General features: G+C 39.1%; 3 protein-coding genes across 4 annotated transcripts in view; 2 read left to right on the forward strand and 1 right to left on the reverse strand.

The window, feature by feature from the left end:
* Positions 1 to 346: 346 nt before the first annotated feature.
* spcs1 (signal peptidase complex subunit 1) lies at positions 347 to 1,850 on the forward strand. Its single transcript, XM_034083662.1, has 4 exons — positions 347 to 477; positions 1,112 to 1,171; positions 1,283 to 1,369; positions 1,554 to 1,850. The coding sequence occupies exons 1-4, from the start codon at positions 442 to 444 to the stop codon at positions 1,677 to 1,679; spliced, it is 309 nt and encodes a 102-aa protein (XP_033939553.1). The 5' UTR covers positions 347 to 441; the 3' UTR covers positions 1,680 to 1,850.
* Positions 1,851 to 1,938: 88 nt separating this feature from the next.
* On the reverse strand, positions 1,939 to 9,646 carry nek4 (NIMA-related kinase 4). The gene is made up of 16 exons (XM_034083660.2): positions 9,342 to 9,646; positions 8,295 to 8,561; positions 8,007 to 8,204; positions 7,811 to 7,918; positions 7,527 to 7,681; positions 7,175 to 7,310; positions 5,886 to 6,545; positions 5,729 to 5,779; positions 4,890 to 5,039; positions 4,354 to 4,512; positions 4,134 to 4,200; positions 3,913 to 4,025; positions 3,692 to 3,783; positions 3,347 to 3,564; positions 3,130 to 3,263; positions 1,939 to 2,638 (listed from the first exon to the last, which is right to left on the reverse strand). The coding sequence occupies exons 1-16, from the start codon at positions 9,426 to 9,428 to the stop codon at positions 2,540 to 2,542; spliced, it is 2,694 nt and encodes an 897-aa protein (XP_033939551.1). The 5' UTR covers positions 9,429 to 9,646; the 3' UTR covers positions 1,939 to 2,539.
* Positions 9,647 to 11,981: 2,335 nt separating this feature from the next.
* Positions 11,982 to 24,982, forward strand: part of camk1b (calcium/calmodulin-dependent protein kinase Ib) — a 33,391-nt gene continuing 20,390 nt past the window's right edge. Inside the window, exons 1-3 of one of the 2 annotated variants that reach the window (XM_034082938.1) lie at positions 11,982 to 12,103; positions 13,779 to 13,791; positions 16,990 to 17,103. In XM_034082938.1, coding sequence (XP_033938829.1) covers positions 13,781 to 13,791; positions 16,990 to 17,103 — 125 coding nt within the window. In that variant the 5' untranslated portion in view covers positions 11,982 to 12,103; positions 13,779 to 13,780. The remainder of the gene's footprint in view (positions 12,104 to 13,778; positions 13,792 to 16,989; positions 17,104 to 24,982) is intronic. The other variant, XM_034082939.1, reaches the window with a different exon arrangement.

Raw genomic sequence — 24,982 nt, forward strand, 5'->3', positions numbered from 1 at the left:
GTTTACCCAGCGCTGACTTTACCTAATCCCTGTTAGTTATAGATCTGTGAAGCTACGCAGACATTCAGGATTTTACATATTTGTGTTCCTTTATTTATTCAAGAACATTATGAACATCATTTAAAAAAGTTGGTATCAGCGGTAGACATATAAAGTCATAAAAAATACATAAAATAAAGAAAAAACACAGTTTCATATTTCAGATTAAATATTTGTTAAATACACAATTAGTTTTAATTGCATTTGTATTCATAATGATTTTGCTACTATAATGTTTTTAATTATGGGTAAAAATCTGGTAAAAATGTTACAATCCTCAGAAGTACCCGGATGGGTCCTTCACAACACGACGTAGCTTTTTCAAACCGGAAGTCAAACTACTTCGGTTTGGTTTGTTCCACAATTTCTCCGTTTGTGCTTTAATTTACTTCAAGTACAAACATGCTGTCGATATTCAAATCCATCCCATCGCACATGGTAAGACATTTGTATCATTTTTAACGTGAAGAGGAATTATTTAGCAAGTTCTTAATTCATGCTTTTGTATCAAGCTAACGGTGACATTATTTCCTAGCTAACCAGTGTATTGATAACAGCTGCTAGCAAACGTTGTTACATACTTCAAAATATGTTAACCAACCATCCAATGTCTCTGAACCATTATGCTTAACAGCTAAACAAGGCTATAAGGCAACTCTCAGTTTAGGTATCAGTTTCGTCGGTTATTTATTCTGCAGTGGTGGACCCATTTACTCCCTTGTCTCAATCTGTACTGATCTTGTGAAATGTTTACCCTGCTAAGAGAATATTATTAACCAGTCTTTACATTTGAGGTTCATTTACACTAATGCACGCTTACATAGACGTCAACTAAATTATTATGATGCTATAAGAAATGTATCCAAGCAATAGATGATGTAGTGCAAGTGAAATGTTAGTCTTAAATCTTATGTATTACTGTATTTTCCTAATCAATGATCAAACAAGGTTTAGTGCTTCCAATCCCAGTTCAGAGAAAATGTGTTAACATTTTCTCTGAACCCGTAGCAACATTGTTGGATGCTTGATAAATGTTGCCTAAATTATGTGTGTCCCCTTCCTTATGTTACAGGATTATAAAGGCCAGAAACTGGCTGAACAGATTTTCCAAGGAATAATACTCATCTCAGCGGTAACTAACCACGACACATGCAAACCAGCAATTCAAAGATTCTTACTTAAATATATATATATTGTGTACCTGTTGTCAGGTTCACTGATATATTTTGTATCATCTTTCCAGGTGATTGGATTTGTGTACGGTCTGATCATTGAACAGTTTGGATGGACAGTGTACATCGTCTTGGCTGGATTTGTGGTGTCCTGTGTGGTAAGAATCCTTCAGTGATTGTTTTAGCGAAGCGAGGACATATAGATACGATGTAGTGTTGATATAAATAATCTCAATCTGATTGCTGGCTGCTTTGTGGTTGCATACCATGTGTGTACTTCTTGTAGGGGTGCATAAACAACAGCCATCATTAAATAATATATTTGTCTGTTCTTGACTGTAGTTGACGCTGCCTCCATGGCCGATGTACAGACAGAATCCTCTGTCCTGGCAGCCAATTATTCCAGAGACCAGCGCGGAGCCAAGCCAAAAACCTCAGGAAGCCCTCAAGAAGAAGAAGCATAAATAACTCAGAACATTCCCTGCCCGGCTGTTAATACATCCTTTATCAGAAAAGATTTGGAACTTTGTTTCACAGTCTACATCTGAAGCATTTAGGAAGGAAACATTGTTACAGTGTTTGTAAGTCAATCGTGAAATACTGTCCAAATGATAAACATCTGATTCTCTGTTTTACAAATGGGATGTTTCAAGTGTATTTCTCTACCTGTAAGGGTTATTGAGTATGTTATTGTATCCGAAATATGCATTTTTATTTAGTGTTACTCTATATTTGTCACTTTAAATGACCAAATTGTTTTATTGTGGTTCTTGACATCAAAACAAGTTCGTAGACTGATAAAGAAATCACATTTTAGAATTTATTAGAAAAGATTCAAATGTTAATATCTGCAATACATCTACATTACATTATTTTGTGTATAAGAAATTAGAATACAGCAAGAACAGGGAGATCTAGTGTCTTCAAAGAAACAGCATAGATGAAACAATTATTGAAATGTATAGATGGATTATAAATAAACAAGTATCCATTACAGAAAGTAGAAAAACAAAGAGTGCTTTAACATGACTCAACATATGCATAGACGTTCTGCAAATTACAGCAGTAATTTTTGGAAAAACGAGGTAAAAAAGGAACTTTAAACAAATAACAGAAGACTGCTCGCACTTCAGCATTGTGGAAATTCAATCTACACACATCAATGCACAAGCTTGTGTTGGTGTCTAGGCAGGCAACAATTCATATTTGGTGAGCACACTTGAAAGCTGAAATATTTCTCCCGTAGACAAATGTTAGAGATCAATCAAAAAGCCTCTTTTCACAATTGGTATCATTGAACATATTCTCTGTTGTATTCAGGATTTCTTCTAGCCATTGACGGCAATATCCTCAAAGAATTTCAGCTGCCTCACCATCACAGCATAGGCTTGGTACTTCTCATCTCCCATCTGATCTCGAAGGCACAGCTGCAGTGAGAAAAAGGATGCTAACTTATCATTTAGGAAACAAAGGACCGCTGGATTATCTGGCTTGACGTCTCAGACAAATCGATTACACTGTCCATGGACCAGTTATTATATTCTAAGGTGTGATATGGACAGAATATCATACAATATGATCTTAAATATAACATACATTTTCATAAAGAAGTCAGTCTAATTTATTGTTTTTCGGAACTCTTAACACAAAGATTAAATGAATGCATTGACCTCACTAATGCATCATAAACTCATAAATCAGTCTCTGTATGTAACTTGTACACCACTCTTTCATCTTAGGGACTTTCCTGGTGTACACGTGCACAATGTATTGCACCTAAGCAAACCATGATACTCCTCCATCATTTGCAAAAATGAACACACGTATTTCCCAAGATCATATTTAGCTGCTTCCTGTTTTTTTTGTTAAAGCCCGGGTGCAGTACATATGATTTGGTGTGATTTGTTGAACATCATACCTCTCGTTTGGTGTCGTCCTCCACCTCCATGATTTCCAGGACCCTGTCCAGCAGCTTGACCCCCAGACCCTTCACCACATCTGTCCTCAGTTTCTCTATGGCTCTCCTGATCTTGGCTGGACCAGACGACGAGCCTTTGAGAGAGAAGCCGGTTGAACACAAAGAGTCTCCAGAATGCCTGAATGATGCAAGATAGCGTTTGATCAAAATGTCTAACCGATTGGTATTTCACCGAGTGACAAGTTCTCCGCATCCTCTCGAGCCTTCCCATGAAGCACCAGGGTGTCTCTGTACTTCATGTTCAGTTTGAATTCTGGCAACGAGGTAGAGCTAAATCCACCTTTGTCCACCTCAGTCACACCGTCCCCAATATCCATTCTCAAAGTTTGGGTCATCATGTTGACTAAATCGTGCATGTCACCTGAATCGGTCTTCCTGCAGATGAACCATAAATCAGGGATAATACAGCACAATGTACAAAAGTACTTTTTTACACGGTTTACACAAAAACTAGTATGATATCAGACCTAGAGAAATAAAATGAACAGCAGTATGCTCTTACTTTTCCCTGCAGTCTCCCTCCAAACGTTCTGTGGAACTTGTGGATGAGCTGCACTCGTCTTCATCTGACCTTTGCTCCGGCAACTTATCCTGCTGTAATAAAACACATCCCACTATTGTGACGGACATTTCACACACACTTCTGTTTAAAAATCACAAGGCACATGCAGCCCTTTTTTTTTTTCATTCTAATAGTCATCCAAAAAGATGGGGTGTCCATACCTTACAGTTGATCTCAGTGAAAGATGCTGAAACAGATCTGGTGTATGGAGAGTTGTGGTGCTCCTCCTTGGTGGAAGTGACATCATAAGATGCCCTTCTCACAGCACTAACGTCTGTAGAAACAACAGGAAAGTTACCCAAATAAATTCAACTATTTAATTTACAGTTTTTTTGTGTTTCCAACTATGATTTTTGTGTTTCAGGAAATGAAAACTAGGTACCTGTATGGCTGGAAACCTCCTGGGACTGCCTCAGTCTTCTCCTCTCTCTGGCAGTGAGAGGACGATCCTGATAGTAAAATCGACAAATGTTCTGTGATTATTATTTGCTGAATTCGGCAAGAATATAACAACGTCCCAATAATAATCAGACCAATAATACGTTTTAATTTAGTTTTGTAGTCTATTTAGCTTTTGTTCTTGAGTGGAGAAGAACTCTCACCAGCGGCAGCGGTAAGAACCCGTCCTTCGAGGAGCTCACTGAGGTGGAGGTGGCAGCTGCACTGGATTTCTTGCCCTCTGTGCTCCTCCTGCTCCTCTTCGTCCTCTCCACGGCTGTGCTCTCAACAGGGAGTGGAGGTAAAGGTCTAGAAGCAGCCACCTTGGACGCACAGAGGGCAAAACATAATACATCAAAGTTGAATTAAGATTAATGAATATAGATCGTTAGGTATTTTAAGTCTCACATTTGTCATATTAACTGGTTGGATATAAAACTGCTGAGAAATGTACTGTACTTATTAAAGAGGATATTTCCTAGCATAAATTGCGTGTCCATTCCCAAATGCAATATGATGTTCAGTTGGAGAAGACAGTAGACAGTATTTGAGCAGAAATATGTTATGGTGGAAACGTTTCTTTCTTATGTTTCGAAAGTTGTCCAATCCCTTAATAATCCCGTAACAGACCTGCTGTAAAATGTTTTATATTTTTAATCCACAGCACCAACAGTCCTTGAGTTTATCTATTTGTCTTTACCTTTGCCTGATCCCCAAGTGTCCGTCTAACGTCCCTGCCTCTGTGCTGCTGCGACACAGACGGTTCTGATGAGAGGAACAGGGGAGTTGGGTACGGAGGGGTCTGACCCGGCTTACTGGCTGGTGAGGGAGATTCTTCCAGAACAGGCTCCTAAAGAGATGCAATAACATTGTTTCCTCAGTGGCTAAAATCTTCCAACGTCGTGCCTCTGGGAGCACAGCTGTGTCACACATTCAGCTAATATGAAAACTCAGTTTTTGACATAAAAATGGAATGATGGATTATCAGTAATTTTTTCAAAGCGACACAGACACATTGGATTAACCTATGGATTAACCTTCAGCCGCGTTTTTCTCGTTTTAATGCCATTGAACACAACTTTTGATCAGAACAACAGCAAAAGGTAAGAATATCTCCGTTTTTGCTACCTAAAGCTACGTGTTGTGATGTCTGGGTTTGCTTCCCATGTCGCAAGTTCTGATCGCTCAGTGATGATACTAATACTTCTAGAATATGTGGAATCTCAGCTTCAATCTGATAATCTTGTTCGTGCAGTTTCGATAGGTAATAAAGTATTTATACCTAGAGTTCTGTGCTAAGTGCGTTAGCATTTTTTCGCTCAGGGCTCATTTAGACGCTTCTTGTGAGACTTATTTCGGTAAAAATGGTTCATATCGTCAGTTAGCTGAGTTTCTTCCCGTTAAGTGAGTATGACACATTCATAGATATTAAATGTTAAGAAGCCCTGAGACACAGTTTCGTGAAAAAAGCCTGTAGCGCCTGCCGGCGGGGGCTATGGGGCTTAACGGGTTAAAGAGTGAAATAATTGTAATGCTCACCAGTTTTGGAGGGAACGGCTCTAACAGCTTTTCAGTAGATTCTAGGCTTTCCTACAAACACAAACACATATAATAAATTAATGAATACATTCAAAATAGACAAGAATACTTTATGAGACAAACAGAAAATATACTGCATATTAATAAGAGCACCTACTTGGATGTCAGGGGTATTGTGTTTGGTCGGAGCTCCCTTCAGCAGGGTAATGGTGTCATCTTTATCGTCCATATTAACTTCGATGTTTTCTTTATTCGTTTTGTGTGCAGATCTCCTCTCAGGTGTAGAAAGAGCCTCCTCTCTCTCAGCTTCCAGCTTTGGGCTCTGCAGGTCAGCCTCTTTAAGTAACTCCATGGTGTCATCCTTATTATCCACATCTGACATCTGTTTCTCAATCACAGAAAATGTATCCACAAGGTTTGGTGCAGCCTGTGGATGATTACCCAACAATCCATTGGGTTCCATCCTCTCTTTTGCTCCCTGACTGCCAACACCTGATACAGACTTCAGAGGGGGCTTAGCAGGGGGAGGGGGGGGAGTGGGATCTGGTTTCCCTCTCCCCTGGCTGTCTCTGTGCACACTGTGAGTCACGGGTTCATTCCCTCCACGGTGATGAGACACAGCGGACGGGGGCCCCTGCACCTGCCTCTTCATCACGTCCTCATCCTCCTGACATTGGACATCAATATTGATGTTGCTGATGGTTGCCATGGATGCAATGAGAGCGTCAGGGGAAGGAGGTTTGGGTGATGGAGGTTTTTGGACCGGAGAATGATCTGCGACGCCGTTCCAAACTTTGTGTTGTGATTTCTCTTCTTTCTAAAATGAAAGAGAAAGAAACCAAAACATGATAAACACTGTGAAGAAAGTGAAGACGCTTTAGTGTTTACAGCAATCCACTGGAACCTTTGCAACATTAACAGCCAGGATAAAATCACACACAAAAAACATCTTTATTCAGTAATTATTCATGACTAAATTGTTTGATTTGTAAAACCTGGATACAGTGGTATGTTATACATTTAAAGACAATGCGGAAAGAATATTATACATTTTGTATTGCTTCTGATCCAATCAGAAACATTACGGTTACAACCATCCTTATTGCTTGCTATTGGACAAGTACAGCCGCCCACTGATAGCATTGTGATAACTAACTCTAAAGTGGAGCAAATGCATTAGAGTCCATGACAATATATCCAAGCAGACGAATCCATTCCATGAACAAGCATTTGATATCAAAAACTAGTGCTATGCTAGTTTGCCGTAAAACATGGTATTGGACATAATAGGCTTCTAATCCAATGAAAAAGTACAATTCTATAAATAACAACACAGTAATGTAATACTGAGTGGTTGAGAAACTGTAGGAATAATCTAAAATATGTTCATGTTATAGTTGTGTGTTGTCTGTGTTAAACCAGTGTTGCAACTCACGACTCACTCACCCGTTTGGCCCTGGCTGGAGGTGCATGCTGGGGACTTCTCTCAGGTTTTGGCTGAGATGACACCCCAGACGGTCCACTATTGGCACCACAATCCCCACTGCCCCCCTCAGCTTTCTTTCTGGACTTGGCAGTTTTTCTGTTCAGAACCAAATGAAACACAAACATGTAAGAAAAGATGATATTCTGCTCAAGGCTAGCAGCTTACCGTTTCAGTGGAACAAAAATAAAAGAGAGACAAATATCTGACTGATGTACAGAATAGTTCCAGTAGATGTTTAGTGAAATGTGCATACAATAGCTTTAATGAAATTAGAATTGAACAATTAGGCAGTCTGCTGTTGGTGCCACCTACTCTTTAGTGGCCTCGAGGAACATTGCAATTTGTCGTTTGATGTAGGGCTGTCGGAGGATCAGTTTGACATCAGGCCTGTCTTCAGGTCTCTTACACAGCATGCTCTTGATCAGGTCTCCCAGCTGGGGGTCATACCTGCTGGGCATCTGTGGCAGCTGATGAGAAAACCAGAGGGAAATGTTATAAATCGTTTTAAAACTATTTGGCCAAATCAAGGTTTCAGAAACATAATATGCTGTACTAGTTAGAGAAAAGATAATTAATTCAAAACCTAGAATATCTACCTTTCCTTCTACGATGCGATAAACCAGCGAGTTCATGTCCTTTGCATTGAAGGCATGTTTCAGTGTGGACATTTCATACACACAGCAGCCCAGGGCCCATACATCTGACTAAAGAAACAGAGAAAATCCATTTGTAAAGCAGTACTATGACAATTCACTAATAAAAACACACAATAAACGCATTCAACCATATTACCTTGTGGTTATAGGGTTTATTAGAGAAGAGCTCTGGACTCATGTAGTAAGGGGTCCCTATGAGAGTGCTGGCCATGTCATTCTGGTTCTCCAACACCCGTGCGATGCCAAGGTCTCCAACTTTGATGATGTTGGTCTTTGTCAGGAAGATGTTTTGTGTTTTAAGGTCCCGGTGAAGAATGTTCCTCTCATGCAAGTACTGCAAAGCAAAATCACAACAGTGACTACAAGTGTCCTGTACTCATATAAAGAGAATAAATGATGTCTGACCTTGCATGGCCTTCAGTACCTGGAGAGCCATGGCTATCTGGACAAACCACTCCACCACCTGCCTCTCAGGTAACAGTTCGCCCTTTTGCTGTTTGAGTCGGTGGTAAAGGTCACCGCCTTCACAGAAACCCATGGCAATGTACAGCTGGCAGTCATCTCCTTCCCAAGACTCCCTGTACGTCACAATGTTGGGATGTCGCAGCTGGGAAAGAAGCTGTGCCTCCTGCTCTGCAGAACGCCGCTCCCGCTTCGAGGAGGTGGTTAAATTCAGCTTCTTAATGACATACTGGAGAAAAGAGAATAGGCACAATGACTCCCTGATGGATGGAAGTTACATCAACAACACTTTTAGAAACCAAAATACCTAGGTCACTCTTGGAAAAGAGATTGTAATCTCAATGAGTCTTTTACCTGGTTAAATAAAATATATATATATACCTGGCATAAAATGCGAAAAGTCCCCATAAAGTGGGAAAAGAAAAAGCATTTCAAATCAGCTTCAGTTCTCATTGACATCATATCATGTTTTGGTAAAAGGTGAAGAGAGGTGTAGACCACAGATTCTGAGATCCAACATACATGAATTATTTTTTGTTATTGTTTTATAGCTTAGGTTCTAACTACAAACTTCCATTACAAGAGGGGGATAACAGTCCCCATGATGGTCAGAACAATTATCATCCAGCTACCGTTTCTTTAATTTGAATGGCTTATTATAAGAAATGTTGTTGTTACAAATCGCAGACAGGAAACAGCTGAGTGTTATTTTCCTGTAATAAATAACAACACAAATAGTTTTTACTAACATATTACTGTTGAGTCCTGTCTTCCAGCTGTTACTAGTATTGTGTGCATAGCATACATATCAAACATAATATAAAAGAGCGTAAACAAATCTGTTATGTTTTAGCATACTTTAGCTAACTTTAAGCTAGTTGAAGCTTAGCTGAGTCTTTGTAGAGTCATGCCTGGTGATTATAACGTTTCAAGCAACGCCAATTGTTAAAGCTACGTAGCTTATTTAAGTAGTTTTGGGCTGTATATTCCACAAACACACAAACATCACCTGTTTTCTGTCTGTTTTGTTCTTCACCAAGTTCACCTCCCCATAGCTCCCTTTCCCGACGACCCTGATGAAAATATAATTATTCATTGTCCTTCAGGAAAATCTTCATAACGCGACCAGAAACGCAGACATTACACGACATGTCCACGAACAATAACTGGTTTATTTGGTCCCATACTCGAGCTGCACAGTCGAGATAAACCTGTGAAATATGTTGTGAAAACTTCAGCTCAGAGTGCCAGCGATGAGGTTTTGAACGCAGGAAATCAGCAGCGGATAGTTTTTCGTCACTAGGCAACTGTCTAGCTCAGCTTCTGCCGACGAAGCTGAGAGGAACCTACTGGAGCAGAAACAGTGCCGTGTGCACCACAGCGCCCCCATCGGCGAAGAATGATACATACTTTATTAATAAACCCCAGTGATGTAGGCCTACAGTATTGTACACCTTTGAGAGACCTGTTCTTAACTTGAGTATTTCAATTTGTGCTAATTTGTTCTTCTACCCCACTACAATCCAGAAGTAGATTCTGTACTTTTACTCCACTACATTTATTAAATACCTTTAGTTACTTTGCATATTTGGACTAATGATGTGAAATATAAAAAACACTTAAATAACACTTTAGTTATAATTTGAATGTAGGACTTTTGCATAGTATTCCTATTCTGTGGTAGTTCTACTTTTTCAACCACTGATAATTCCCACGGGGGAAATTCAATGTTTAACCTTGTTGTTGTTAACATGACATTATGAGTGGTGGAAGAAGTATTCAGATGTCAACTTGAGTAAAGGTGCCAAATCATTATTGTCAAATTACTTAATTACAAGTAAAAGTCTTGCATTCAAAACCTTACTTGTAAAAGTACAAAAGTATTATCTGCAAAATGTAAAGTATAAAAAGTAAATTCTTCAGAAAAATTGCCTTTGACTGTGTTTATAATCATATTTATATATATATGTGATATTTCTAGATAATATTGTTGCATCAAGTAGCATTTTACTTTTGTTTACAAAAACAAAGTTCGGATTGACTTTTTGTAAAATATTTAAATAATTTTGGGGTTACCAACAGCCAAGAACCTACAGAGCTACTGCTATCCAACGAATAAGGTATTGTCTGTTTGTAGCCTTTATTTAACCAGGTGAAAGCCCCTTGAGATCAAAATATATATTTTTCAAGGGTGACCTGCAGCACATTGGTTACACATTACAGCTGGTATTGGCAGCATCCTTAACAGAAGCCATTCCTTAGAAATGCCTTAACTAGGAAATGAAAGGTAATGCCAAATTGTAGTTTTTTAAGAGTGAAGGTTAGAGGTGAAGAGGCCTAGCTGTTTATTCAGTGTGATAACCCATATGTACATGGTGCCCCGCTTGTTTTTGATAGGCCCAATAATTAAGTTCTTGCTCTTTGCAAAGAATGGTGTCCATACCGTTATCCCTTGACAGTACATAGATAGGCCTACATGCAATGAGATGTAACTTTCATTAGAGTTACTTATTACACCTGTACTTTTTCTGACATGACATGTCAGAGAGAACATTTGTTATACACTATAACTATTGCAGATTGTTTCTGCAGACGTGTAATATTCTTGACCTTGCCTGTTTGTGGCCCACTATCCACCAGATGGAGCACAAGACCAACTCAATCTGAGACAATCTGCACAAATTCACTATAGCAAAGTCTGCTCGCACCTTGCAGGATAAATGGACAAGGTCCGTTAGGACAAGACAAAATATTAAAAAAAAATTTAAAAAGTAGATTTAAATCAATTAATTGAAAAAGAAGATCAAATCAATGAGCCTACAACAGTACTTGTGCATGGTCAGAAGTTTGCATACCACAAACTCTACCATCAGCCTACTAAAAGGCTTATATTAGTTATGTGAACCAGTTTTGTAGCCTTGGTCTTTGTCATTGTGTGTGACCTTTACCTCTGGATCAGGTCTATATTAAATAAGTGATCATGTGATCCAGAGTTTTAGAGATAATCCCTGCATCTGCAAAGCCATTTTCATTTTCACTGTAAATACATTAATACTTTTCTACGACCACAAATAATTTAGCAACTTCCATTGATTTTCATCAATATATAAGAAAAGTACAAAATATGCTGAAATGGGATAGATGATCAAGTCTACCAATCCAGATGATTGAGATTCAAATGTAATGAGTAATATTGTTGTATTACATCTTTGTTGGCAGCTTGAATGCCATAGTTTCAGTGGTGTAAAGGAACTAAGTACATTTACTCAAGTACTGTACTTAAGTACAATCTTGCGGTATAAATGTGATAAACACATCAATAATTATAATCAAAACATAAAATATATATTGATTGTGAAATGGGCCAATCTGCATGAGTACTTTTGGTACTTTAAGTATATGTAGATGCCAATACTTTAATACTTTTATTTGAGTAACATTTTGATTGCAGGACTTTTAATTGTAACAGAGTATTCCTACACTTTGGTATATATACTTCTACTTAAGTACAACTAAGATCTGAGTACTTCTTCCATCTCTGCTTGGCTTTCAGCATAGGGCCACCAGATAAAACCATTAAGGCAAAAATGTTTACCTGTGTTTACAGCTCTGGCTCTGATTGGTCGGTGGGCCGGCCTGCCCTGAGGTGACGTCAGGAGGAGCGCTGCTAGTGAGGTTAGTACAGATTCCGCGTGCGAGGGCTCCGAGTTGTAGAGACGGACAGACCGAAGGACACACTGCTGCTGGACATTACTGCCCGTTACATTACAGGTAGGAAGGACTGCTGCTGCACTGTCATGACACAAACTTTTAACTCTGACTCTCAAAGGCTAGACGGATGTTAGAGCGTGGATTTTTGCCCGGGTTTTTTTTGGCAGCTCGTTTTCTGGCAGCATGTATCACTAGCTAACCTTAACAAGCGCTTAACATGCACTCATTTGCGTTTATAGGAACGTTTTACAACTCTCTGACAGGGGTTTGTTGACTTTAAAACTATATTTCAGTGGAGGCTGCTGAAGTTTACTGTCACTCTCGTTATGAATACTGTCACTCACATGCAGAGGACCTGTGTAACTGAAGCTGCAGTTTGCAATATAATGGGCTGTATGAGGGACTGAAGTGACACCTGTCTTCTTCCATGCAACCAGTATAACTTCACTGCTTTCTGAATTATTGTAACCATATAAGGTCAATATTTTTTTTCTATAATATGGTCTGACCACATATAAACAGCGATGGTGTTATTATTATTATTATTATTATCATTCTTCACTGCAAAAATAGCATGCAGGATTTCTCAGTAAACATGACAGGATGTGTATTTTTACCCCCTCACTCATTTATAATTTCGTTTTCCCTCTTTTTGTTTCTCTCTTTCATCTCTCTTTCATACACAAAAAACATTCTTATCACTTATGGAATAAGTCTGCTATCACTTAAAAAGGTCACTTTTAAAGAAGATTTACAGACTGCTGTTAGTCATCTCTGTGTTTGTCACTGAGCCAGTGGATGAATAGGTTGATGGGTCGAGGGACATGCAGAACAGAATATATAGGTAATCAATAGATAATAATGAAGGGTACAAGTTATTAAACAGGGAATCCGGAACTATCTCCCCACTGCTATCTCTTTGTTTAAACACTGGCCTACAGAAAATACACTCGCCCACCACAGATACCTCTTATCTTTATCAGTTCAACCATTTGAAACAATGAATCATTTGTATTTTTTGTACTAAGTGTGTGAATGGAGTTTTGTTGTGCTGGCTCCAGCTGCATGCATTTCACTTCAGTTGATGTTCTTTACAAAGAGAGAATAAAGCCATTATGGGAAAACATAACACTTCTGGGATTTAGAAAATACTATTATTGTCCTTCAAAAAATGCATTATACTCTATGGAATCTGATACAAAACCTGCCCAGCCAGGTGTGAGGAGAATGCTCAGCTTTTCTCTTCAGGGCAGTATTCAGATTGATAATGAGCGTAGTGCCTCTGCAGCTCTGAAAGCATTACAATATTTGAGACGTAGCAATGCGCATACCCTGATAAAGATCTGAAATAAGTAAATACGTTTAAAATCATTACACAAACTAGACCTATTAGGCTTTCAGTGTAGTGCATCTGCTCTATAAGGAAAGCAGTCCGTTAACATGACAAGTCTTGGTCGTCTTCCGCTGAGACTGGAGCCACCCAGTTCACACAAAACAAGTGATGTGTTCAAGAGCAGTTGCTTTAAGTTAGCTTTTAGACATCTAGTTTTAGTATCAGCACTCTAAGTTTGTCTGTTAGTATGTTCTAGGTCCTTCGTGTGTGTAGTAGTGTTGCTAAAAGTATTCACACCATTAAAAATAAAATGTCACACAACACAGTTGCCACATGTCGTTTCGTCACTTTAACTGTGGTCGTGTGTGTGTGTGTCTTTCTTCTGTCTTCTGCACATCACAGCAATGGGAAACCAGTGAGTACTGCGACTATCTTTTGTGTAAACCTTTGTGAAAAGAATGAATACTGCATGTTACATACTAGTCAGGGTTTGTGATCTTAATATCATGCATCTCCTCCAGCCTTTTCAATCCTTTTGCTTCGTGGGTTTTGAGCAGCTCATCTTCACCCGTTAGCCAAAAGTCATGTCATCAGTAGACATGATTTGGCTGTTTTTGGCCTTGTTCATGCAATACCTGCATGTGTCTCTCCCACATTTTTTAAACTTGCCCCTATCTGCCCCTGCGTGTCAGTAACTTGAACCTTACTCAATATCTTTTGCCTTGTTTGAAAAGCAGACCCTACTTGCTGAACATTGTCTCTTGAACTCCAATTGCTTTGACATGTGTTGTATGAAATGTAATATAAAGTTAAACATATGTGGATGTTTGCGCCATTGAAGTGAAATCCAAGTGTGTTTTGAAGAATATTGAGGTGTGTGTCTGTAAATTCTGGTCGATTTCTGAATTGAGCACACCCAGTACCGATCAAAGTTCAGATGCATTTATAGATTTTAAAAGGCTATGATGTTAAAATGATATTTTTTGATGTTCAATATCAGCGAATGAATTAACACAAATCTCTCTGAGCAAAGTGAGACGACAAAAAAATCATCTTGGTAATGGAACCTCAATTCTGAAGAAAGAGACTGGTGTCAAGTTGAAGACGTACTGAGGACTAGAGTTAGTCTGCTATGTATTGTTTGTTTGTGCCCTACAGTAGTTATTACCTTCAGCAACAGAGAGGCTTTAAAGGTGCAGATTTACCAGCAAACATTTACCAGACATTTGACTGGACTTCCTCTTACTGCTTCCTCTAAGCACATTGCATGCTGCTTTACCATGCCATGTTTGGAAATACTTCCTTTTACTTAAGTTGCTTCAAATGGAATGCAAAATGCGGTAGAGGAAATGATGAATGATAACAATTTGAAATGTAATCCTTTTGTGCAGTTTGTTCCTGAAACCTTTGGTTACATTGTTCAGATGCTGTGTATACCTGATTAGGTTATATCATTGTCATTGGTTTTTGTGTGAGATATGCTGTTCTTATTCACATCCAATAACAAAACACGGACGCTCTTGTGTTTTGTTGTGGTTTTTGGTAATGAATCAACAGCATATAGCCATTAAAGTGTCCAGAAAGAATTCCACCTAAGCTGCTAACGCAATGTCCACTCTCAGATACAGCTGCTTTGGGTTTCCATGACGACCCGTATGAAGCTGACTTCTGGTGTGTGTGTGTGTGTGTGTGTGTGTGTGTGTGTGTGTGTGTGTGTGTGTGTGTGTGTGTGTGTGTGTGTGTGTGTGTGTGTGTGTGTGTGTGTGTGTGTGTGTGTGTGTGTGTGTGTGTGTGTGTGTGTGTGTGTGTGTGTGTGTGTGTGTGTGTGTGTGTGTGTGTGTGTGTGTGTGTGTGTGTGTGTGTGTGTGTGTGTGTGTGTGTGTGTGTGTGTGTGTGTGTGTGTGTGTGTGTGTGTGTGTGTGTGTGTGTGTGTGTGTGTGTGTGTGTGTCAATCAGTGTCTGCAGCTAGCATAGGTCCTGTCCTGTTAACATTTATTCTGACATAACAGCAGCCCAGTGCCAGTCAGAAACACAATTCAGTATTTTAATGATTCGACTCAGAAATAATAGGAAAATGATTATTATAATGTCTTTAACAAAATGGCTCTTGTACAGTTGAGAACAATACGTTACATCATCTCATGTAGACAGACTGTGAAGTTGCCAGGCAGGCAGCAGGAGCAGAGGAGGAGAGAGGCGCGCTGATATGAACAGAGCTATTTTAGTCCTTCAGGCCTCCAGTTAAAGGCACTTTCTGGGTTTAGATGATGATAGCTGTGACAGCAGAGAATGTCATGAGGACAAACATCTGAATGTTAACTTCCTCTGAAAAACATGAGCAAGGGAGACAAAAATAATTAACATCCTTTGTTTTTTATTACTTTTAAAGGTGTTTTTATGCTTTACACATCCCCTCACCTAAGCTTGAGCATTATACAAGCTCAGTAAATGCACACACATTACAGATAGGCTAACATTTTATATTCAGATAAGCTTGTCTCTTATACAACGGTGTGTGTGGGAATCTTCTGACAGACACACAGTTCGGTGTGTTTCAGACATTGAACGTTTGACAATAAAGTTATTACACAATGGTTTTATGCAGCTGTTAACCATGTGGTATACAATGGATCACTATATTGTTGAACTGACTCATTAACCATGACTTTTACCCTCTCTGCCCTAAATTCCACTGTAAGCTGGAGAGGTCATAAAGATACTTGGCTAGAAAAACAAAAACAATCTTATACATTCACAGCAGCTGTTCTTCACTCTGCCATGCTGCAAACATTGCAGGAATCACTTTGAATTATGCTGAAACCCAAACCACCCTAAAGTGTCATGAGTTGCAAGACAACAATGAGTGTTAACCTGTGACAAGCATTTCTGTAGAATAGCCTGTGCCTGTTGGTCTGTATCCAGTGTCATACGATACGTTCGGTGTGTTTTTAGACAGGAAACAGAATTGACCACATTCTTAATGTCACCTCGGACCCATGCAACGGTGTAGATGTTATCAGACTGTCACATTTTATAATGATCTGTTTGTTAGCTGATACGATTACAACTAGTACGTTTAGACCAGATCCTGGCCTGAACCTGTTTTTACATTTTTTTTACTTTTTAGCATCATGACATTTAATTGTGCTGAACAATGGGTGCGTTACTTCTGTTCATTGTGCGACACTAAACTGAGGGAAGTACTCTCCTCCAACACACCTGCCATTGACACCATAAAGTGAAATGCCTGCTACACAACAATGTTAAACAGAAATTGGACATGCTTCTTTTTTTACAAATGGTTAATGTAAAGTACTTTGAATCGCCTTAATGTCGGAAGACGCACAGGTCATATCATATGTCAGTGTGTTCCAACATGTTATCATGTATTGCATCATCACAGTCAAAAACGGTAAGAAATCCGCTGATGTCAGTAATCCAAGTTGTATGAAAAATCCCCAAAGACAATTATCGTAACTTCAATAAAATCAACCATTTAAGAAAAGTGAGCTGCAGTATCAGCACCGTTTTGTTTTTCATGCAGGAAGCGGGGAGAAACAGTTCAACTTTTGGTATTAATGAGTATTTCCTCCTCTCCTTTTCTCTTCACTAGCATTGTTTCAGACCGTAACAACAAGAAGATGCCACTGGGTGACGATTGCCATGCCTGGAAAAAGAAGACCACAGATGTGAAGGATCAGTATGACTTCAAAGAGATCCTGGGAACGTAAGTGTGTCAGTGCCAGGGGCAAAACAACTCCTTGTGTTTTCAGCATAGTATGATGTCTCTTTCACACTCGGGGAATCATTGCGCAGAGTAACGAACTAACGATGCCTTCAATGCTCATTTGCAAGCCAGATCGACAAAAGACAGAACATTTGCATTTGTTTGACTTCTCCCAACACTTTGAATTTTATAAACTATAATGCAAGTATAACTGTCTGTGTGTGTCCCCACTATGCAGTAAATATAGGAATGTGTGTGCCCCCACTATGCAGTAAATATAGGAATGTGTGTGCCCCCACTATGCAGTAAATATAGGAATGTGTGTGCCCCCACTATGCAGTAAATATAGGAATGTGTGTGTCCCCACTATGCCGCAAGTGCAATCTTACTGTGTGTTATACCTGAATATATTACAGTTTAACCTGCTTACAAGCTTCTGTATTTTGTAAACGAGTTATGGCTCAAAGTATATTTATGCTGGGCTGTCCCTAGAGAAAAAGAGCTCGATGCTTAATTAGAGAAAAGAGGCTCTAATGATGGGAACCTGATGTGGAGCAAGCAGCACATATGTGGTAACTGTGTCAGTGCATCGCCAGCAGTTGCAACACCGCTGTTCTTCTCATGGCTCTGTAAGTGTAATGGCACAGACTTTGACCTCTAGTTTGTATATTAACACAAACAGCTATGTCAAAAGCTCAATAACAGTTAAAAAAAACAATATTTACAGCAAGAAAGGCACTCTCTTTGTGCATTTGATACACATTAATACAGTGAATACATTTTGTGATGAGCACCATGACAGATCCTGTGGGAACACTCTTTTTCAAATCCAAAGGATAGTTTTCATGATGTATTTAGTCTAAAGTAAATGAATATAGTAGCCCTGCAGTAGATGTTCAGTATAATAACACTGCAATGTATATTTGTGAAGATTATAATGCCACTCCTTTGTTTACACTGCGTCATAAAAAAAACCTGTTGATTAACCTCTCCAACACAATGTCAACAAACCACGACAAAACATTATGTTGAGCGGCTGATATTCTCCTCCCTGCATGTAAATTATTGTAGACGGAACATTAGTATCACCTCTTAAGGAAGGCAGTTCACAGTTATACGGCATCACTAAATATACAATCCCATAAATTACCATAGAGTTGAGTCAACACCTCTGACACCGTGTCAACGAAACCGACCCTTAATAGATAGCAGTTATTGAAGGAGACATTACAGTTTACTTGTGTACTTAATACAGTGGTAGCTCTCAAGGATCGTTCTAAGGACATGACTACAAAGATCTACTAACGCTAAACTTCACAAAAACGAAAATAATTTGTAATGCCAGAGTGGCCAACATAGTGCATCTACATGTGGAAATATACAGACATTCTCAGTTATGAGTTTTCCTTGACATCAGTTCAAGCTTTAACTTCTAGCTGGGATGAGTCATGCTCCAGCTTTGTTCAACAGTAGAGCCAAAAACAAGGTCTTTGTAGAATCTTTTTTTTTTACTTCAGTTATGGGTCCATTTTTATGCTGCTAAAAATACGTTTTAAATTAAATATGCAACGTCTAGTGCCTTATCTCATTATATTTTCCCATTTTAATGGACAATGCCTTGATGTAAGACACTGGCAGGTTCAATTCCACTTCAGCAGTTTTTGACATGAGTGTTATACCGTATACCATCTCTCGATCCAGACTTATATGGCATTATATTATATATGTATGCAAGTGAGCCAGAACATAATTCTTGTAGCTATACAGTACACTTGTCCAAACCCAGATGTAGTTTGGCACTCACACCAATATTCGATTTGCAGGACAGGACTCTTTCTGGCTCCCTCCTGGAGTTGACTTGGTCCCCCTGTCTAAATAGTCGTGCTATCCATTCCACAGTGAAGGGTTTGCTTAGCTTCCAGAAACCAAAACCTTAATTTGTTCTCAAATAACAAATTGCTCTGCGAGTGAAAGTGTAGCTTTTAATGCTACTGCACTTTGAATTATCGCTCATTAATCATGGGATGCCGAGTGTCATAAGACAGGATGTTTATCCAAGGTGTCTCATTTTATGCACCCTTCACAGTGCATACACCGACATCCTTGTTAGTACAGGATTAAGTTCTGTGAACACAGACTGAATCCTGGATTGAAGTTAAGTGTGTTTTGTTGGTTTATTAAAGCCAGTCTTATCCTATTTAATCACTGATGCACAGAGGGAAAAACATTTATTGTAAGAATCCCACGAGAACGACTGAAGCTGAACCACAGTTTTAAACCTTGCTACAAAAGTATGACAAAGAAGCTCGCCATATATTCTGTCTGTAACACTCCAAGACAAAATCCCACCCAACAAAAAGAGCTATGAAAGCCAAATAATTTGATGTGAAATGTGCAATAACTAACTATAGAAATGTGCACACCAATGACAATGTTCCTCTCTGTCTGTTCATCTGGAGCAGGAACATTTTAACATTTCTGGCTTGGTTTTCATGAACATTGGTGGAATGTTGTAGCATGGGACTACAGTATAAAATGTTGGAGCAGATCCGAGTCATGGTGCGGAAACACTGGTATTATATTTCATCTTGGTTAACAGGTTAAGATAGGGGAATCATGAATCATGTGGTGTTAGAATAATCCGATTTTTTTTTTCTCAACTAGGAAAATTAATGGCCCCTCAATTGTGACAGACAACTGGAAAAATATACTTCAATGTGTTGTTCAAACGCCTGACTGAGCACTATAATACAACACATCCTCCTAAAAGCACCTACAGTATGTAGTTCACACACAGCTAACTCAGAAAAAGGATCTTCCCAGTTTGGGGTAGTTACTACAAAAGGAAACTCTGGATTATCAAATGTTTAGATTACTTTGCTAGCACCCTATGTGCATTGATAACGTGTACATATATACAGGTACATAGAGCAATATCATGCCTACTAGAAGAGGCCTTATAAGCACCACTGATGGCTGAATACATACAAAGTCTCCAGTCGTCCACCTGCTCCCAGTTTTGCGCTCAGCTTGTTTATAGAGAGATCACCGGCTCACCGCATCACTCAGCTGTGCGCCACATTCATTTGCTTTTGCTGGATTGTTGTCTTGGTAACAACAGGAGACACTTTCCGTAATGGACTCAAACAGTCACTATGGAAACAAAGTTTTTGATTTGCTATTAATAATCCTCCAACGGCTGCATATGTGTGCATTGTGCAAGAGATGAACTGGATCTCTCTTTAAAACACAGAAAAACGACACACATGCAGACACTTCTCTATAATGCGTTTATGTGTCTGGAGCCTGCCTCACTGATATTTGGATCCTGGAGGAGATTTTTCGTAGGTGCTACAATTCACCTCTTAATCACTAAACCAAACGTGATGCTGTTTCCTACATTATAAACATTTGTATTTAAAAAAAAAACACGAAAGAAAACTGTTTAGCCAATCAATGAATCCATATGTATATTATATTTAAACTGTCTTCTACTTGAAAGATATATTTCTTGACTGATTGATTATCTTGTATCTATGTTAATAGGTAAAAATTACATTTGAAATATACACAAATAAATAGTTATTACATTTGATTATTTCTTACAAATGTCTGACCTTTGTGACACAAGTTGAAGGATACAGGGACTTTAAAACAGACGGCCGTGGGATGTACTCTGAATCTCCAGCTGCTGCCACGTGTTGTTTAATCAAAACAGATGGGAATTAATAATGCAGACACTGTCACTGCAATCCACTCAAATCCTCTTTTTTTCTCATTTGTTACTTAATGTTTATCTACCCCTCCCAACTCTGTATCCCTTTCTGTTTGTCTATCGCTGTCCAGCCAAGCCCAAAACCACATCCCAGCTGTCACAAATCCAGCTCCGTTTTGGCTCGCCCTCCCAGTCACCTGGTCTCTGAATGCTTCCTGGTCTCACATTGTGTTCCTGATTAACAGCTTAGGTTAAAGCTGGTATTGTACAGGGATCAGGACACGTAAGGCCGAAACAATCCTCCTCCTCAGTTATCATCACCAATAGTACAGTACAGTACAGTCAAATTACAATCTACTCAACAGTTAAACGGATAACACTCAAAAGCTGCTATTTGCTAGTATAATTACGGTTATTCACCTTTTATACTGTGTCACACACACACACACACACACACACACACACACACACACACACACACACACACACACACACACACACACACACACACACACACACACACACACACACACACACACACACACACACACACACACACACACACACACACACACACACACACACACACACACACACACACACACACACACACACACACACACACACACACACACACACACACACACACACCTACCTACCCAGGCATTCTTGCTTGCAAGGTTTAAATCTATATTCATATGTAAGCTTTTTCTATTTTTATCATCTTATCTATGTCTCGCCACTAAAACCAATTGCCCCTCAAGGACAAATACAAGTTGAATCCCCTTGGCTTCCCGGCGCTCCGCTTGGCTTTATTTCAAATATTGACTAACCCAGCACTCTTCAGCATACAGTATGTTGTTCAGTACATCATCCTTCAAACCTGACAGCTTATGGACTCACAGGTCACGTATTTTGAAAATGAATATTGATATTTGTTGTTGTTTTTGCTGCAACTCCGTTATATTAAAGCAACATTTATTTTTAGCAGTGCACCGTTTATACTTATATTTCCATCTCAAACAACCAGCTGACAGGTCTATGACAGATGTCGTCATTAGGAGTAAATAATATTCTCAATCTTCATGTCCTGTGATGTGGAAATAGTGTAGAAAACATTATTATAAAGAGACTTATATTATTTGAAACTTCCCACACTCAGCTGCCAGCTTTTGCGCTTTTTCTACTACTTTTGCGATTTTTCTACTGATAAACTGTTTTCTTTCTGTCTTTCAAATGAATGCTGAGAGCAGTGAGGGGGAAATTCCCAGCATACAGACCAGAATATATCAAAGAGAGGCATGGGGTATGGGAGGAAGCGGAGGGTAAGGGAGCGTGATGTAATCATCGAAAATCACTTGCACTGATGGATTGGCCTGCGCCTGTTTATGTCACTCATGTCGAACGGTGACCCAGTCGCCTCAGCCCTCGCATCATCTCATTGGCCAATATTGATTTGGGAGGAGTGGTGTGTGGATGAACATTTGGGCGAGGGAGAGACAACACTTGTTTTGTTTCTAGTCTGTTATTTTCTGCACTTTTCTGAATGTCCACGAGCGCCTATGTTTGTAATTGCTGGTTTGTAATTGTTCTGTTTGTCCTTCCTGTGGGCTTTTTTCTTCTTGATGACCTTTGGCCCCAGTGTTCCCGTCTCCCTTTCCCTCCCTCTCAAAATGAACACATAACATCCATTCATCACACATATTTTTTTCCAAAGCAAGGAGCCCTCTCACCCACAAGCTGTTATTTTTAATTTCACAGACAGATTGCTCATTAAAACATTTCTCAGGCATTTTTTGTACATCCCGACTTCAGAGTGAGATTACCTTCCACATTGCCTTTTTTAAACCGTATTTAGTGAATTAAAGCACATAATGAAATACCCTAGGGAGGCATTAGTGTTTCATATTGTCATTTGAATATTTTACCCAGAATCCACACAGCCTTTTGTTTTTTAGTGATTCATAATTTGGTGGGCTGGGTTAGAATACTTAAAAGAGGAGCCGTTTGCCCTACTTGTGCCCGCTCAGACTCTTGGCTACATTATACGGGTTTTAACGCTGATCTACCACTCGGGCTGAGGGCTCTCTGGTTGTGAGTGGAAAGGCTCAATAACTCAACACTCATTAGGGTGTGTGTTTGTGTGTGTGTCTGCATGCGCAAGTGATTGTGCGTCCACTTTCAGAAGCACATGTCGCTTTGACTGTAACCTAAAGTCAAATGTAATTTAATTAAATGAATGACATGAAAAACTAATGCAAATTATCTATGTACAATGTGTATTTCAATTTAATCTTCCTTTTAAGAGCTATCTTGTAAAATATTCAATGGACAAAGTTTATTAATTCAGAGAGGTTTGAGTATTTATGAAGCTTATATGCTGGAGATTCAGAGAGATATACTGCATAAAGAGCCAGGTGATAGATGTTACCATTTATAAACAAGGTCCAAGACGTGAGAGCATACGCAGTGACTCACTTCATGCAACTATATTAAAAGGAGAAATGTAACGTTTGATACAGCTGGAGACTTCGTTATCCGTCTCAATTTATTTGATTTTATATTAATAATTGTGCACTGCAGGACATACCACTTAGGGTCCACTTCAACCTAAAATTACATATTTGTTAATATTGAAGATTCTTTTTATTAAGAAAGTTATAGACGAGGCGTAACAGGATATTGAAAAAATAGGACATTGAGACATATTTGAACAAGCCAGGCATGCTTTGTTTGTCTAATAAATGAATGCAGAATGGCTGTTGGTTCTCTGTGCATGCTAAGCCTTCATGTCACTCACTAGGAGACGAGATTAGTAATGGCAAATGACAACCGTGCAAGTTTCCCTTTTTTGAATCAAGCAGCAAAAAGGTTGTAGCATGATGTGACTCACCCTTCTTGACATTGCATGTCCTGCAATGTGACAATAATGCAAATGCACACATTGCGACGTAGATGCTGATACAATATATCTGGCAGCCGTATTATATACAGTATGAGCATTGGACATTTAGAACTTAGGTTTTTGCATTATACTAGAAAAGGGATATTGTTACAAACACATTCTTAAGCATTGGTATAAACAAACTAGTCATCCACAACAAACTGCATTTCTCAATCATGCCAAGGACATTATACATCATATTACTGCTAACGTTGCCTGACAGCACAAAGATATACCAGTCTTTTCATTTACAAGTGCTTTTGCTTCATTGCTTTGATTGTCTTATCTTCCAGATAGTGAAGAGGCAAAGCAGCCTCTGATCGCCCACCCATCTGTCTACTTATTTTCTTTTTGCATGTAATTCCAACATTTAGTTGAGTTGTATAAACAGCAAGAAGCCCATAAATCAGGTTTGAGGAAATTTGAGCCCAAATTGACTTTTCGTGTACTATTTTTGTTGCTCCTAAATGTGTCAGTGTTTATGTGTCAGGATCAAATCCATCAAAATGAGTATTAACCAAGTGGGTCCTCCGACAAAAGGAAACGGCCACCTTTATAGGGCGGATGAGTCTCCCAGCATGAGAGCTGTCCCACTTCATCTATTTTTCATCTGTGTCTCTCTCCAGGCTTCTCTTTTTCTTTATGTCTCTTCCTCTCTGCCCATCATTTATATCATTCAAATATTCAAATGTATCCCATAGCATTTCTGTTTTATTACATTTACACTCATCTTCACTCCTCTTAATCAGTTTCTATTTTTCTAAAAGTGTCTCCTACTTGCACACCACTGGCCTTCCTAGAAAGGACTGCATTTCTTTGCTAAGCTTCTCTTTTGTTAAACATTTGATTGTGTCCAAGCTGTAAGATTAGATAGTGCTAAGACTTTCCTTCATTAAAGGGGAGGAGGCACACACGGTGCCCTCGTCCTCATGTGCTGGACCTCTTTGCACATGCAGGACAACACGTTACTGTGTCTGTCTTTGTAACGCTATCTCAGCGCCTCATAAGACCGCATATGAGTTATGAGTAAGGCTTCTGGCATGCGACTGTGTCTGTTCATCTCCTCTCAGTTTGATTCAGTGCTTGGACCTTCTTTGGTTACATTAAAGCTATCAACCATAATAAGAGAAATTACAGGAAAATCAAATCAAGTAAGCTTCAGATTCATTTTGACACTCTTTCTAGAAATTACAGTTTAACCTTTATTCTGATAAATGACA

Source organism: Pseudochaenichthys georgianus, chromosome 5 (genome assembly GCF_902827115.2).
Source record: "Pseudochaenichthys georgianus chromosome 5, fPseGeo1.2, whole genome shotgun sequence".
Taxonomy (NCBI): domain Eukaryota; kingdom Metazoa; phylum Chordata; class Actinopteri; order Perciformes; family Channichthyidae; genus Pseudochaenichthys; species Pseudochaenichthys georgianus.